Raw genomic sequence first — 17,232 nt, 5'->3', positions numbered from 1 at the left:
AGGGATGGTTGTAGAAGGAGGAGGCTACTTCTGGTGGGGGAGAGGGCTGGGGAAGGCTTCAGGGGTGGCAGCTGAGCTGTCCTCAGAATGGTTAGGGGTGCAGACCGAGCTAACGGGAATTCCAGGAGACAGAGACCAGCATAGGCAGAGGCCTAGAAGTAGGAAGGGCACCCAGTGTTGGGGAAATTCTGGGTAAACCAAGCAAGTATAAGAGGAGACGCTGCAGAAAGGTTTTGGTCAAAGTGACATGCATTTACTTATTCAACAAACATTGAACTTATTCAACAAACATTGAACTTATTCAACAAACATTCACCAGTGCCACACACTGGGGACAGAGATGAATGAGAGACAGCCTCTTGCCTCCTGAAGCTCAGTATCTTGTGATAAAAAAAAAAACCACCGTGTTTCCCCAAAAATAAGACCTAACCAGAAAATAAGCCCTAGCATGTTTTTCAGGATGCCATCCCCTGGACATAAGCCCTAATGCGTCTTTTGGAGCAAACCTTAATATAGGACCCGGTCTTGTTTTCGGGGAAACACGGTATAACCATTTTACAAATGAGGATGTCGGCCCCAGAGAGATGCACTGATTTGCCCAAGACCATACAGCCCATCCATGTCTGAGACAGGACTCTATTCCCAGGGGCCCTGCACAGCCGGAGGGTACTCGTAGACTACTCTGGCAGGTGGCTGAGGGGAGAAGGGACTTGGAGGAGGAGGGTAGGGAGGGGGGAAGGTAACACAGAGGAGGGCTGCAGGAGGTCATCAGAGGGGGCAGATCAGAGACAGGAAGTCAACAGAGAGGCTGTTGCAACACTCAGATAACCATGATGAGGTCTGGGACCAGGACTGTCATGTTTGGCTGCACAGGTTGCGCACTGCACAACTCCAAGAGGTGCCATTCCCATGGACTATGATGAGAATAATGCCCTTTAAAGTTATATGGCACGGTGACCCTGGCTAGTAGACAGAGGGACCAGACTCACACAGGGTTGTGTCTGTAGCCGCAGCCTTTCGGTCCCTGTTAACAGCTGTTAACCACAACCCTACACTGTATCACAGGGCCACATTCTGCTTCCTCTGAGGAAAGAAGTGGCAGCTATATCTCAAACAAGTTTGACACCACACCCTGGGCTACCCACAGAAACCAGCCAGTTTTGCATTCTTGTAACAAAGAGGCTGCTACATGAAGGTTCCAGGAGCAAAGAAGATTAGCGAACTGCCTCCAGCTCCCCGCTGGGGGTCCCACAGGTGCACAGGCTCCCAGAGGTCCTGCAGCTCAGACTCCGGCTCATCTTTCCTTGATGTATTTCCCAGACTCCTTGCAAAGGACCCCCTTTCTGAGGAATACCTTTTAATCGCCCCGCATAGCCCCACATTGGGGTTCTCTGTGCTACCTGCCTCTTCCACCCAACCAAAAGGCTTTGGTTTTAGGACCCTCTCTGTCCAGGTAGATCCCATGCCCGGCCGGGGGTAATTCTTCTGCTTCCCCTCGCCAGCCCAGGCCTCACCCTGCTCCTGAAATACTTTGTTTCATTCCTTTGGGTAAAACTGTCCTCTAGCAATGCCAGTGCAGATGCTCCAATAAGTTGACTCTGAGCTATGCAAACCCCTCGAGGCACACGAGTCCTTCTGGTGCTTTCTCCCAGGCTACTGGGATAATGGAAATGAGGAGAGGCCTGGGAACCTGAGAAACCTCAGGAAAAGTGGATATGGAGCTGGCTAGCTGAGGTATCTGGCCTCAGACAGGTGCAGGTTAAAATCCTAGCTCTGCACACTGTAGTCCTGAGACCTTGGGCAAGCGACTTAACTGCTCTCTGAACCTCAGCTCCCTCACAGTAAAATGGGTAGAATATGTAGTACCTGCCTGGCTGGGAGTAGTCTAAGCAGCCAGAATGGGGGTGGGGTAGTGATTAGAGGTCACACATGTGAAGCACCTGTGTGTGGCTGACACTCCATCTGTCTCTCCCCACCCAGCCTTAGGTCTGGGACCTGGGTCCAACCGGAAGGCCTCCTGGTGCTGGGACTGGAGATATCAGAAGGCCAGAGAGCGATGGGATGGAGAGAAACAAGAGAAAGAGGGAGGGGAGAGAGGAGAGAGAAGAAAGATTGGCTAGATAGGGACTGGTGGAGTGTAGCAATTTTAAGGAAATTGAAGAAATATTGTTTAGAGATAGAATCAGAGAGAGACATAGATAAAGAAAGAGGCACAAAAAGTCAGAGACTCACATATACAGACACAGAAAGACAGAGACAGGGACAGAGAGCACAGGCATAGAAACAGAGAAAGAGACAGCGGAGAGAGGGTCCAGGCAGCAGCAGGGGTCTGGTCACCTGCGGGAGGTCAGGCACAGCAAGCAGGCAGAAGGGCGCCCTGCTCTGCCCAGCTCCCATCCCAGGAAGGGGCCTGGGGTGGGAGTAGGAACCAGCAGTACTGCCCAGAGTTGGACACTCTCTGGAGGAGGGGGAAGAGATGGGGTGTTAGGAGCCCCCAGAGAAGGAATCGGGGGCAGGCTGAGAGGTGGGGACCCGCTTAGGGAAAGGGGGAGCCAGAAGCCCCTCAAGGAAGGGTTGGGGGGGTCCGGGCTAGGAGCTGGGGACCCTCTCATGGAAGAGATGGAAGAACAGCCTGTTTGTTTCTGGACCTCCCAGTGAGGCCATCTCCTGATTCTAGGAAGGCCCTCATTTAGCCAGTCAACAAACACTGACCAAGCACTCGATCAGGCCCAGGACCAGGCAGGGCAGAAGAATCCATGAGTCTGGTCCCTGCCCCTGGGGAGGGCAAAGTTTAGAAGAAGGGAGACCTGGGAACCAACACTTCCCACCCTCCAAATTCCCACTCTTTGCCCTTAATGGCCAGTCTCTACAAACAACTAGAACAAAATGCTTGTCAACCAAACTTCGCTTAAGCTTTTCTGCTTCCCCTAGGTCTGTGACCTTTGGCTCCCCTTGCCTGAGCATAGGCTGGCCTCAGCGTAAAACATTCTCTGACCTACTCCTGATGACAATGCCACTCTGTCATCCCACTTCTCCACACTGGTTCTTTCTAGCTTTGTTTATTCCTCCCTATAAAGAAAACCCCTTTTTGCCTAACCCTTGAGAAGCTTGAAGACCTTGTGGTCAGAGCTTTTCCCCTATCCGTGGTTCCTCCTATTTCACTAGTTCCTTCCCCTCCTTGGAATAATCCTTTCAATTAGCCTCCAAACTCGTTTTTCTTGTTGACATCCATGAAATTATTTATAATAAAAGACACATTCACAGGTGAACTCATAAAATAAAAATAAACCATACAGCAAAAGGAGGTAATGAAATTGAAAGTTATTGATGCACCATAGGCGCTGTTTTCTAACTACCAAGACAAAAAAGGGAAAGCAAGGAGTCGTTATGCTACAATTCTTATCCTCTGATGAGAGAAGGATAGCATTTCATCAGGAAGGACTTTTTTTTCTGGTGCAAAATCCTAAGAAGAATGTATTGGCTCAAAGTGGACGAGAAGACTGTGAATAGGATAAGGAATCCGGTAGCAGTTTTAAGGACACTGAAGAAACATTGTTTAGGGTTGCCTTACACTGAGCCAAGGGGATAACAACAAAATGTACGGCTGTGACGAGGTATTTGCAAGAAGGTAAGATGAAACAGTGCTTTCTGACATGGAACTCAGTATCAGGAATGGAAAATCTGCAGGAATGTGGGTTAGGGCGTCCTCAGGATGACTTTCCCCTATCACTATCCATCTGAGCTTCTGCCTGTAAATTCAGGACTGAGGTACGGCCGTCTCCTAGGCGTCAGCTACTGTTCAGGCAGCAGATAAAGGCCCTCCCACCCATCTCAGGGGTCCTTTTAGCCTAGATTAAAAATTCCCTGGAGGACAGAAAGAATGGTCCAAGTCGCAGCACAGGAAGAAGACCAGGCTGGCTGTGGGAAAGGTGGCCGTTCTGCAATGGATTCTGAATGCCAGGTCCAGCGAGATCAGGAGAGAGAAGATGCTCAGCTTCCCAGTTGCTGCGATCAAAAGAGCCCTCTCTGTCCAACTAGATAGAGCGAGTGTGCACGAAGCAGGGGTCGGCAAGGCCCTGAGGCAGGGAGTTGTTCCGTGCTCCTCCTGCCCATTTGTGCTGTGCTGATAATCAAAGAGGATTGGGGAGAATTGACAACTAGCCTGGAACCCCCACGGAGCACACAGAGAGTTCCATCTCAAGAATCAGACTTTATGCTGTGTCTTCTATCGTTCTCAGCCATTTTCATTGTCCTGGTCAGGAAGTGGAGTGCAGCAATGATTAGTGTGGGAGCAGCTGCTTCTCTCTGATAAAACATGGGTGCATTCTCCCTCAGGCTCAGCAGGTATGGTTTTTCATGTCCTCAGGCCCCCCTCCCCTGGGAGAAGGGTCTGACACTGGGGTGGGACCAATTCTTGGGAATGCCCCAGGGGCTCAATTTCTTAGTTGTGCAGGAGCAGGAAGTCGGTATGGGATGCAGGTGTGGAAGGAGGCCTGGGACACAGGCATCACTTACCAGCACCTTGTTCGCAGCTCTGGGGCAAAAGGTATTCGATCTACATGTGTCTCACAATCAATACAGTCTGATTTGAGAGATTGCAGCGTTTTTTAGGCATTGAGTGCTTTCCAGGCCTTCTCATTTTTCATTTTATAATAATAATAACCCCAAGAGGAAGAACCAGTTACAACCTCCATTTAGCAAGGAATGAAAAGTGAGGCTCAGAGAGGGTAAGTAACTGGCTCAGGGTGGCCCCATCGGTAAGTGACAGGGTCAGGATTCAAACCCAGGACCCTCAGATCCCAAAGCCCATGCTCTCCCCATGTTTAAATTAACCCATTGCCTCTTGGGCTGGTCAGGAAACTAAGTTCGAAACCAAAGCTTGGAAACCCCTCAGCCTCCAAATCTGGATGGGAACGCCTCCCATGTCCTAGCCAGGTCAGCTGTCCCATCCTGCACTGGGGCGGAGAGCGGGGCCTCATGTCAGCAGACACAACATCCCCAAGGAGTCTGCCTTAATGAAAGGAGCACGGCGGGGAAACAGAGCAGTGACAGAAGCAAGCGGCTGCGCGCAATTCCTGGCAGAGAATCTGTCTTGTCTGTCACAGTAGCAGAGATGTGCTGACAGAAACCTAGCGGGCCTCACCACAGGCGGAGGTGACAGCCACGATTAGAAACAACACTTGCTGGTGGAGGGCAGGGGGAGGGAGAGAGGAGACCATGGAGGGACCCTCAGGCTCTTTCCACATCTTCCTGTGGCATTTAAGGAGAAGGCTGGGGGAGGTGACCCACAGGTCACTGAAAGCTATGCTAGTGTGGTCCCCAACCAGCAGGACCCCCACCACCACCTAGGAGCCTGCAGGAAATGCAGAATCAGGCCGACCCTAGACCTACTGAATCAGAGTCTGCATTTTGGTAAGGCCCCAAGTGATTCAAGGGCTCATTAAGGTTTGAGAGCCTGGGTGGAGAGTCAGAGCAACCAGTTCCTTTCTAAGCCTCTGGAAGCACTGAGGCAGTGTGTGATTTTTCACAGCCTTTGCGGGGTGTGTGTGTGTGGGGGGGTTTCTCCCAACTGCTCCCAGGTGAAAGAAAACCTACCCATCCCTCCCTGCCACAGAGTTAGCCTTCCACATTTGAGATTCATCCCTCTGATTATGCAACAAATGTGTCCCAACAACGTCTCCGTGCCCTGCAGGCTCTGTGCTGGGTGCCGAGGGCATAGCAGGGCAAGAGGCAGGCAAACTCCTCGACCCACGGAGTTTACAGTCCACGGGGGGATACAGACAAGATACTCCTAGATGATTAAGACTGTATATGCTCTGAAGGAAATGAACAGGGTGTTATGACCGTGACAGGAACGAGGTGTGGAGGGGCTTCCTGGAGATGGTGGTCCGGGAAGGACCTGTCTCCTCACACTAGTCCCAGGTGCCAGGTTCTCCATACACACAGACACCCACTTGGCCCATAGGATGTTCTCAGAGCCAGCAAGTGCACAGGCCTGCTGCCTCCTCCCATTTCTGGGGACAGGTGCCAAGGAGGACACCCTGCCTCATACAAACAAGGCCTTCCGCCCTGTCGTGCTCCCCCATTGCTGCCACGTCCCACTTGCTGGCCGCTTTGCAGCTGGGAAAACTGAGTGGGCACCAAGGTTAGGCACTTGACATGCGTTTTGAGGCAGAGAAACACAGAACTTCCCTCCTGGGCCTCTCCTCACCACCTCATTTTAATCTGGATTTAGATTGTACTACCGCAAAGGACTAAACAATCAGTAAGGGCAAATCCAAATCAAAGGGCAGTCTCTGGAGCAAATGGCTTGAGTGAATCATGTCAATGTCACTCAGGGTAGAAAAGAAAATAAAGCTGAGAATCTGTTCTAGATTAATGGAGACTAAAGAGACATGACACCTAAACGTAACGTGTAATCCTGGATTCAATCCGAGACCAAAAACAAAAGCTATAAAAATATCGGAAAACTTGCACATGGAGTCAATGTTAAATTGCCCACAAATAATACCCATATTGTAGTTATGTAGAAGGATATCCTGCCTCTTAGAAATGGTCAAGTCCTTCAGACTTAACCATTAATCAGACTTAAGTGTCATAATATCTGCAAAAAACTTTCAAACAGGCTAGCAAAAATAAAAGTGTGTATGTATACACAGACACACACATATGCAGAGAAAGCTAAATTAACAACGTGCTAACAATTGGTGAGTCTAGGGTGCTGGATATATGGGTATTCACTGAACTTCTTTTACAACTGTTGTGAAAGTTGAAAATTTTCAAAATAAAACTTCGAGGAAAAGTAAATTTGCTAAGTCTTTGTTAAGTCAGTGTGGTCTATTGTCCATTCTTGCACCTTCTGCAATGGGAGGCTGGGCCCTCTGGAGGTTCCAAACTGGGGGGCAGGTGAGGAACTCCCTAATGAGATTTCTGTCAGGCTCCGACACATGGGGCGCCCCCCCCTCTGCCCCGCTGACCTGAGTCCCGGAGGGGGGTGGGGGGCTCTGTAGGGCTTCTCTCTGGAAAAGCAAAGTCATGCCTCACTGGACCCCAGGAATGCTCTGTCCCCGAGCCTGGCATCCTGGCAGCCACGTTCTGCCAGGGACGGACGCCTCAGACCAGGGCCCTGCAATGCCAAACCGCTCTCCCCACAGGATGCCTTTGCAGCCATGTGAAAAAGGCAGCCAACATGCGTAAAGCTCACATGCTGGGCCAGGCGTTGGGCATCTTCAAGGCGGGACGCTCTTCCCCCACGCCAGCCTCTGCAGTCCATCCTCAGGAAAAGAAGTGTTAAGGTGAACTCGACAGAATCCAGGACGTTGTATGGGTCATGGCTTTTAAAAAAAAACACCTGAGGATCATTTAAAAATGCTGATATCTGGATCTGCCTCCTGCAGGTTCTGGGTTAATCGGTCTGAGGGACAGCCTGGGTATCCAGAACCTTAAAAGGTAATTCTAATATGCAGCAAAGTTTGAGAACTCCTGGTTTAGACATTTACTTTTCAGCCTTGGGTATGCATTGGAATTACCCGGGGAGCTTTTCAAAATAGATGAATGGACCCCTCCCCAGACTAATTAAATTATAATGTCTGGGGAGTGGAACGCAGGCAACAGTATTTTCTTAAAGCACCCTACACGATTCCAATGTGTAGCCAGATTTGAGAACCACTACTTTAGATTGGGCTGTTTCTGAGAACTACTATCTCTCGTGATGTGACGTGATGTGTGTTTTCCCACAGTTACCTATGTCAAAACTTACTTACTCATTACAGAGGGCACCCGCAGGCTGGGATAGCTGCTTCAAAGGAGAATGGGAGAGATCAAAGTATGTATAGTTAATGAAGGAAAGAATGCTGAAATAAGACTGCAAAGTTACATACAAAATTGGTTAATATCCTACAGACTAGTAAAACCACACCTTCCCCCTTCTGCTCAGCTTTAAAAAGACAGAATGTAAGTAGCCACTCTCTAAAGATTGCTCAAACTTTAATTCAGAGAGTCTAAACTCTAATGATATGTATGAACTTGAGCTTTAGGGTAGGGGTAGGCAGGAGGTGGAGTGCAAGACTGTCCCCACCCAGTCAGCCTTCTTGGGGTATTAGGGTAGGGATGGTTAGGAGGAAGAAGGGCGGGGAGCGGACACAGACGGTCCAGGGGGAACCAACAAAAATGCTTCAATGTCTGCTCTGTTTGTGCCCCAGCCACTTTTGCTTTAATCAGAGTTCAGTTACCTCTCAAAGATATGATTAGGGGATCGTTTTATTCTTACAGAAACTCCGAGGCTTGGGATAAGTAAGTCATTCTTTCTTTTTGGAGAAGGCGGGTGTTGGAACACAGAAAAAATACTGGGCCCATATATAAGCAGAACGGATCAAATAAGGCCCCTCCCTTCCGCCTTACCACACCAGTCAAGCCTGGTATCACCACCCACACCTCCACCAGCAGAGCTGAGTCAGAGCACTGTTTGTCAGAAAAAGTATTTTTAGAATTTAAAAGTGCTGTCGTTACAGTGGTTTTAGAAATGCCTGCTTTGGGATGGATGAAATTAAGCAACCGTGGACTTGGACCTCCAGGCTATAAGTGCCTCCAGGCCAATTCTAGAGAGAAGCACAGGGTGGATTTTTAAAAAATGTTCTAGTAAGACTGGAATTTGGCAAAGCTTCTTCTGAATATGAGCAGAAGAGCCCATTTGGGCTCAGGCTGAAGTCTGGGTTCCATTTGTTTTGCCATCAGGGGACTGCTTAAGCATAACCTTACAAAGAGCTTCTGGTTCCTGTGAGGTGAGATGAGATGAGGTGAGGTGAGGTGAGGTGAGCTAAGGTGAGGTGAGGTGAGGTGAGGTGACATGATGTGACGTGACATGAGGTGAGGTGAGGTGAGCAGGAAGGAGGAGGGTAAGACCAGCTGAGGAGAAAAAAAGAAAACTGGATTCCTACTTCACTCTAGACATCAAAATTCATTACGTGGATCAAAGCTTTAAACATAAAAACTGAATACATAAAATAAAATAAAATAAAACAAAATAAATAAAATAAAATAGAATAGTTTCACAGTCTTGGGTGGGAAAACCTTTCTAAGCATCACACCAAAGGCTGAAGCTATAATGGAAAAGATTTATGAGTTGGCTATAAAATTTTTTTTAAATTTGCTCTCATAAAAAAAGTTAAAAATAAATGACAAACGGAAAAAAATATTTGTACTGTATGTCAAAAAGTTAATATTTCTAGTTCTGACAAATCCATGAAAATGAACACATCCATAAAAACCAACATGAAGAATATGAACAGGCAATTCATGAAGAAAGAACTCCTAATGACCAATAAATGTAATTTACGAAGTTCAACCACATTATAATTCAAAACAGCAATTTTAATGTTAGCCTCTCAAATTAGAAAGATTTGAGAAATCTGTAACACCCAGTATCAAAAGGGATCTGATACAATCCTGATGGGAGAGTAATTGAGAAAACTCTCCTGGAAAAGAATTTGGCAGATGTATTAGAAATTTTAAGATTTGCATCTTTTTGATAAAACAGTTTCTACCTATCAGAATTTATCCCAAAGTTTGGCAAACTTTTTCTGGAAAAGGCAAATAGTAAATATATTAAGTTTTGCGGACCACAAGCGACGTGGCAGCCACTCAGCATTGCCATTGTAGTGTGAAAGCAGCCACAGTCAAAAGGTGAGCAAATGAGTGTGGCTGTGTTCGAATAAAACTTTATTTACAAAAACAGGCTGCTAGATTTGGCCCATGACAGCTGTAATTTGCTAACCTCTGACCTATTCTGAAGCAATGATTACTACTGTGGGGAACGATTTAGCTACAAGAATGGTTATTACACTACTTTTGTTAATTGCAAATTCAGGTTAAAAAAATATATACGCCCAACAATTAGGAACTGGTAAACAAATTTGGCTGTCTTCATGTGATGAAATATTATGTAGCCATTTAAATTGATGCAGAAAAATAATATGGCTACATTGTTAAGCAGGTTGGAAAATAGTACATAAATGAACTATTAGAACTAATAAGGGAGTTTAGTATGGTTGTCATGACAAGATCAACACCAAAAATGAAAATCTGTCCTATATAGTAGCCATTACCAATTAGAAAATATCATGGCAAAAAGATCCTACACACAACAACAGACACTCTAAAAGACAGTCACCTGACAAAGAAATGTGCAGAACCTATTTGAAAAAATCATTGGACTTTCCTGAAGGGCATAAAGAAAGGCCAGAATAAATGAAGAGACGTACTGTGCTCCTGGATGAGAGAACTCAATATTGTAAAGAAGTCAAATCCCTTCAATTGATATACAAATTTCAAACAAAATCTCTAGCAGGATCTTTAATTGAATTTGACCAAGAAAGATGATCCTGGAAGAGAAAATACGTAAGAATACAAAAAGAAAAAAACTTAAAATGATAAGAGAGGCTTTCTCTATCAGATCTCAAACTATAAATGCAATAGTAACTGAAACTGTGGTTTGGGCTCAGAAATAGGGGGACAAATAGATCAACGTAACCAGAATCCACAAACAAACCCATGTTTGTAAGGAAATCTAGCAAACAATAAAGGAATGAAATTTCAAATGACTGAGGAAAGAGGTTACAGGAGGAACTTGAACAGCTGGTAACATGTGGAAAATAATAAAGCCAGCTATTGTCTTCATCAAAACCAAAAACATGCTCCAGGTGGATCAAAGAGCTAAGCATAAACACTTTATCTACAAGTATTTGAAAAAAATAATAGGAGAATATGTGTATAGCCTTGAGGTAAAGAAGGCACAAAATAATACACAATATGTAAATGGCATAAAAAGACTGATAATGATTACATTGGAATTTTAAAATTCCGTGTCTTAACAGACATCAAAACCAAGATTAAAATATAAGCAAAATGCATAAAGATTTACATTTCTTATAAATCAATAAGGAAAAGACAAACAGCCCAACAGAAAACAGGCAAAGACTACGAATAGGCAATTCACAAAAGAAGAACGCCAAAAGGCCAGTGAAGACAGGAAACATCTACTTCATTGGTAAACAGCAACACAAATGAAAGTGAGAATGAGTTTCTTCTCTCCATCATATTGGCAAGATTGGAGAAAGGAGGGGAGAAGAGTAAAGGGAAGACTTGCAGGTAGATGGAAACCTTCCAGGGTTGGCAAAGGTTTTGGGCATTCTCATATATTATTGGATGATACAATTGGTACCATCTTTTTGGAAGAATATTTTGGCCACATCTATTAAAATAATATTTTAAAAATCTGCATACCCTTCGATACAACAAATCCATGTCTAGATTTCTACTCCTAGAAATACTTAGAGAAAGGCTCTATGGAGCATAGATAAGTATGTTCACTACGGGTGCTGTGCTGGGTGTGAGGAAGCAAGCTCAGCTTGAACCCCGCCACCACGAGGCGAAATGGTGTCACTGTACAGGGAACAGGGAGCCATCCTGGAGGGTGAGGTTAAGACAGTGATAGAGGGCACAGGGACCCACAGAAGCCCAGTGTAGGTCCTCCTTCAGGCTGGAGGGCAAGCTGGGGCACAGGGAACCAGGGGAGGCTTCTTGGAGAGGGAGGTGCCTATGTAAGTCTTAAGTGATGAGCAGAAGTTAGCCCCGGGACAGTGGATGGAGGACATCCCAGGAGAAAGACAACTTGTGCAAAGTCTCGGAGGAGCAGATGGGTGTCACCAATTCCAGGGTTTGAGATGTACTGTGGTGAGAGATGAAGCTGGAGGAGTGGGTAGGAGCTGATGGATTTCATCCCATTGGTGATGAGGACCCACAGAAAGGGGGTGTGACCCAATCGGAGCAGCTCCTTAGGAAGATCCTGAGGCAACTGTGAAATGCGGGTCTGGAGAGAGAAAGGCTGGGGACCATGAAGAGAACCAGTAGGTGGCAGTGAGAGGACAGAGGGGGTGAGCGGAGACCAGAGGACTAGAGGCTGGCTGGATGTGGGGACAGCAAGGATGACTTTCTGGCTTGGGGGCTGGATGGATGGTGACACCATTTGCTGAGACGGCTGTTACTCAGGAGCAGGTGGCTTGATGTCCTATTTGTTTTATGGTGTCCCTATTAAGCAGCCCATGTGGGAGAACTGCCAAGGGCCCAGGATCTTACAGCACTCGTGGGGTTAGGTTTCATCTCACTGTCCCCTAGCCTTTGAAGCCTTGGGGTGCTCTCCATGGGTGCCTGCCCATGACCCCATCCTACAGAGACCCCTACACCATATAAATGGGGGGCTGTGAAAAAAGGGAACACAGTGGGCAGCCGCTGAGCAGGCCAGCCTCAAGAGGGACTCCCAGGGCACTTCCTGAGACTTCAGTCTTGAACACCCTCTGTGGACACCAGAGACATCCAGCGTTCCCTCTGGCCAAACTCAAATCCCCTGCATCGGGAAACCCGCCCAACAGTTGGTTTTACTAAGCCTTCAATGAGGTCGGTTTTTTTTTGTTTTGTTTTTTTGTCTTTTGCTTTTTTGTGCCAGGGTGCCACAGGCTCTGAGGACACAGTCAGGGTGACATCCAGTAAGTTCAAGAACTGGTGCATCAGAAGGTGCCACCTGCCCCAGGTCAACTTGCATTGGCCTGCAAGTCTGGACAGCAGGCTGAGAGACCCTGCTGTGACAGCCCAATGGTGGGGGTTCATGAGGCCTGGGAGAGGAATGAGCAGGGCGGGGTACCCTTAGGATGCCAGGTGTGCAACTGTTTACCACCAGCCAACGCTAAAGCATTACACTATTTTAACTATGACCCTCATCAGTGGTGATGTCAGAGGTTTTCACCCTACCCTGAGGGCAGGAGGGAAAGGGGGGCTTGCTGCTATTGTCCTATAATGTGTCACCGCTGCACAGTCCCCAAGCCACTCCTCACAATGCATCCTCTGACAGCACCTGAGAAGCCCGGAGTGATCGAGGCTCTCATCAGTCTTAAGCTGACCCCTAGGGGACAGCGGGGACACAGCAGGGCACTGAGGGCCTGCCTATAGGAGGAGGGCCTGTCCCAGGCTGGGCCCCCCAACACCTCCCACCTGAAGAGCTGTGGTCTTGCCCCTCCTGGCCTTCAGCCAAATGGAGCCCAGAGCTGAACATTACAGGAGCCAGAGGCAGTAAGGGGGTTCATTCCTGTCACAGGGCCTTCGAGACCCATCACCTCAGGAGCCCAGCGGCCCAGCACACTGGCCTTTGAACTGTCCCCCTCACCTCCCTGCCAGCACACGGGAGCCCATGGTGAGAAACAGTTCAGGTCAGCCACGCTGTGCCAGCGGGCGCTCACCGGCAAGGCTACCCACTGTGTCCAGCGATCAGGCCCCACCTCGCTGGGCTTGGGCCACCTGTAAGGGCCAGACCACGTGGAGGGCAGAAAAGAGTTCACCCAGGAGGGCTTACACCAGAGGAAATGAAAGCCTGTGTGCGTACAAGTCCTGAGAGAGAGGAAGTGAGGGGAGCACTGGGGTTGCTGAAATTCAACTGACGTGATCCTTGCGTTACTACACCCGCCAGATGTTGTATTTTGGGAAAACGATATTGCTCTAAAAACAAGCCAGCTCTTCTGTGCCTATTTCCCACCCTTTCTCCACAAGCTGTCTTTTCTAGAAGTGTGGATGGCCTAGTGGGGGGCCCCCCCGGAAAGCAGCCCATGACCGGAATACCACCCGGGTACCATGGCTAGGGAAGTCCCGGCCACGGCTCCACTCTGGCCTCTGCCTCCTCACGGGCAGGCCTTTGTTTTGACGTAATTTTGAAACACCAGTATCCATGGTGAAATGAAAGATGCAAACTGGACAGACAGTCCCTGACTCAGAATGGTTCGACTTATGATTTTTCGACTTGACGATGGTGCGAAAGCGATGCACATTCGGTAGAAACCATACTTCGCGTTTTGGGTTTTGCTCCTTTCCGGGGCTGGCGATACGCGTCACATTACTCCCGTGACGCTGGGCGGCAGCAGCAGAGAGCCCAGTCGGCCACGTGATCCCCAGGCCTGGGCGCGGTGACCAGCCACCGCTACTCCACAGTGTGTTGTCCCCCGTGTTAGGTGCTTTTACCCAGCTGTAGGCTAGTGTGGCTGTTCTGAGCACGTGTACGGTCGGCTCGGCTAAGCGCTCCTGCTCAGGTGTATTAAACGCTTTTTCAAAGGAAGGATATTTCCAACTTACGACGTTAACCCATCGTACGTAAGTCAAGGAGCACCTGTAACTTCAGTACCACTTTCTAATACTAATCTCCAAGATACAGCAAGAGGAGGCAGGGAATTCTCATGTATGAAGCAGTCTGTTTTCTCACTGAATTTTCCCAAGTCCTCCGGATTGGTATGGCAAGCCCTGCTTTACAGCTGAGGAAACTGAGGCTCAGAGGGATTAAGTAACTTGCCCTAGTTTGCATGGTTAGTCAGTAGCCAAAGTGGGATATGGATAGGGTTTCCGGGTGGGAATTCCTGCCCGTTCTCAGGAAATTTTTCACTTTTCCGTTCCCGAATCCAGAGAAAAGTTGGTCGGGAAATCGGGAAAATCAGCTCCTTGAACCCAGGTGGTTGGTAGTATCGGCCATCATTTTGTGGAAACGATTCATTGTGGAGAACAGAAAACAGTTTCTATCTCAGGATTCGGGAAGGGGAAAGCGGAAAAAAAATTCTGAGAACGGACAGGAATTCCCACCCAGAAACCCAGCCCATACCTTGCCCTATGCTTCTTTCCCATCTGGCAGTTCCTAAGTTCTGTCCTTTATAATAAACATATAACCGTAATGAGGAAGAGGGAAGAAATAAAATGGAGTCACTATACTTACTCAAGCCGCTAAATTACTAAAATCAAGTACATTGAGACATGAGGCAACAATTTTATTCTTGTTTTAACTGGCCTTGGAACTTAAACTTTTGAACTTTCCCGTCCTGCATCAATGCCTAGATACACATCAATCAGCCAGATACCCTCTGGTTACCCACTGAAGGACTAAGAAAAGAATGTTTACCTATCCAGACCACCTGACAGCTTTATCTAGTCATCTTTTTTACTGGTCATCTAGACAGTTACCATCTCAGACCGAGTCAGAGGTTGAGAATGCAGGGCTGATTCTTCTCAAGAATGAAACTTTTATTATAAGAATTCTCAGCTTTTTCTCCTTTGGAACACGTCTCGGTACTTACTGCCTACTTGTGTTTCTAGTGTGCAAATCCTAAGACCCTTGAAAAAATCTTTATCATTTGCTTCAAGCCAAAGCCTCCAGATTCTTTTTGAGTTCATTTGACAGTAAATAATAGTATTGTCCTGAGTTCTGTGAGTTGTTCCAGTGAATTACTGAACCTGAGCAGGGTCATGGGAACTCCCACATTTCTAGTCAACCAACAGAGGTACAGGGAGCCTGAACGTCCCATTTGCGGCTGCCCCCAAGTGGGGCAATCTTGTGGGACTGAGTCCTTGTCCCTGGGTCTGTACCAACTCTGGGTTGTTAGTGTCAGAACTGAACAGAGTTGCTGGACACCCACTTGGTGTCAGAGAACTGGGGAACTGTTGGTGGTTGTTTAGAAAAAACAAAAACAAAAACAAAAACCACCCTGAGACCTGTCGGCTCAGTGCAGTGTGGCACAGGAGAAAAGAAACATATTGTCATCTTGCGTGCTGCTGACCCTGAGCCTGTCCCTTTCCCTCTCTGGGCTCAGTTTCTCCTTGGTACCACAGAGGGAGAGTACAGGTGCTCTGTGAGGACCCCCCCCAGCCCCTACACTCTCTGCAGTGGCTTCCCAGGGGGCTTCATTGCTCTGGTCCCCAAAACTATTTCTTGATTTGGAAGCCAAGGGTCCTCAGAGGTGGCTCACGGGCTCCTAGGCACCAAAAAGGTGAAGCCAAGGCAAGAAGACCAAGAAGGGCAAGAAGGGCCGCAGGAGGTGCCACCACTCCTGAGTGCGGAGGGGCCCAAGGCTGCCCTCTCCTACCTGCTCCACTTCTGGGATCTCCGGTGCGCAGGGCAGCGTCCCCGCGCTCTCCACGGACAGCACGTCCTTCAGCAGCGCCTCGCACCCTGTGGATGGACAGACGGACAGCAGAGGGTCAGAGCCTCAGCCGGGCATGGTAGCTCTGCTTCTGATTAACAGGTCTGGGGTGGGAAGGGCCATGGGGAGGAAGATGGCCTGAGCTTCCGGGAGGCCAGCTCATCATTCAAAGGCAGAGATGGAACTCCCAGGCTGTAGACAAGCCGGCCCGGGGCTCTGCGGAGGGAGCTGAGACAGGTCCTTGCTCTCCAGATGTTCTTCCACTGGGACTAACCCCAACAGGGAACACACAGAAAAGAGACTCCCAAACGTGGAGGGCAGGCTGGGGGCGAAGGGAGTCAAGAAGGCCTTCCTGGAGGAAGGGGTATAAGACAATACACCCTGCCTGGTTCGCAGGGGCCCCCAATGCATACATCACCCTGAAGCGGAGGCCCTCTGCAGCCCTGCAAACTCCAGAACCTAGGATAGGGTCACCGTCAGGCTCTACCTCCGGCTGACTCAGTTACACAGGTGGCCTCCCTCCTCAGTTCCCGAGCAAAGGCACCGAAATCAAATGGGACAAAGGTGGTCAAAACTTGCAAAGTACCTCGCGTGGGCACATGACAGGTACAGTGAGTGGTGCCCTAGAGAGTCAACTCCATTCACAAACATTTATCGGGGGCCTGCTGTGCGCAATCCCCCCAAACTCTCAGCTCATTTCCCTTTGCCCCTCACATCTATGGCAGTAATTCCTGCTTCCTTCCAGAACTCAGGCTACCCCACAGAAAAGGATTCATCCTGGCCACACAGACAGGGAACCTTGGCTTCCTTCATGAATAACAGGGAGGCCTCAGGACTCCTAGGAGTGAACTGTGTTCTCTCTGCAGCCAGGGAGGCCACCGTAGCAAGTCACCTGCTGGTGACCTGAGCTCCCTTCTCTAAGCAAATAGTTGGTGGTAGAAGTGGCCATATTCTGATCCCATATTCCTGGGGTCTCCCACAACTGCCTTTGAATTGGGGGGAAAAAGAGGGGAATTTATATTGCCTCCTTAACTCTGCGATGTTCGTCTATAGTCGAATGATATTTCCATGCCACAGACTGTAGCATTCGACTTTACCCCACGAGCTCAGTGTTCCAGAAAGGAAGTTTAAGAAAGCAGATGTATATTTTTCTATATTTTTGTGTTTTTCAAGAATGAATAACAATAGGAAAATTTTGTACTTTAAAGTAATCATTTAATTTAATAAAATGTAG

At 48.2% G+C, this 17,232-nt stretch overlaps 1 protein-coding gene across 1 annotated transcript in view; it reads right to left on the bottom strand.

Annotated features, from left to right (window-relative positions):
* RAB11FIP4 (RAB11 family interacting protein 4) overlaps positions 1–17,232 on the bottom strand; it is a 101,407-nt gene that overhangs the window by 60,800 nt on the left and 23,375 nt on the right. The window contains exon 3 of the mRNA XM_033089934.1: positions 15,942–16,027. Coding sequence (XP_032945825.1) covers positions 15,942–16,027 — 86 coding nt within the window. The remainder of the gene's footprint in view (positions 1–15,941; positions 16,028–17,232) is intronic.

This window comes from Rhinolophus ferrumequinum, chromosome 21 (assembly GCF_004115265.2).
Source record: "Rhinolophus ferrumequinum isolate MPI-CBG mRhiFer1 chromosome 21, mRhiFer1_v1.p, whole genome shotgun sequence".
NCBI classification, from domain to species: Eukaryota; Metazoa; Chordata; class Mammalia; order Chiroptera; family Rhinolophidae; genus Rhinolophus; species Rhinolophus ferrumequinum.
Note: the sequence above shows the minus strand (reverse complement) of the source record. Positions and strands in the feature narration are given on the sequence as shown.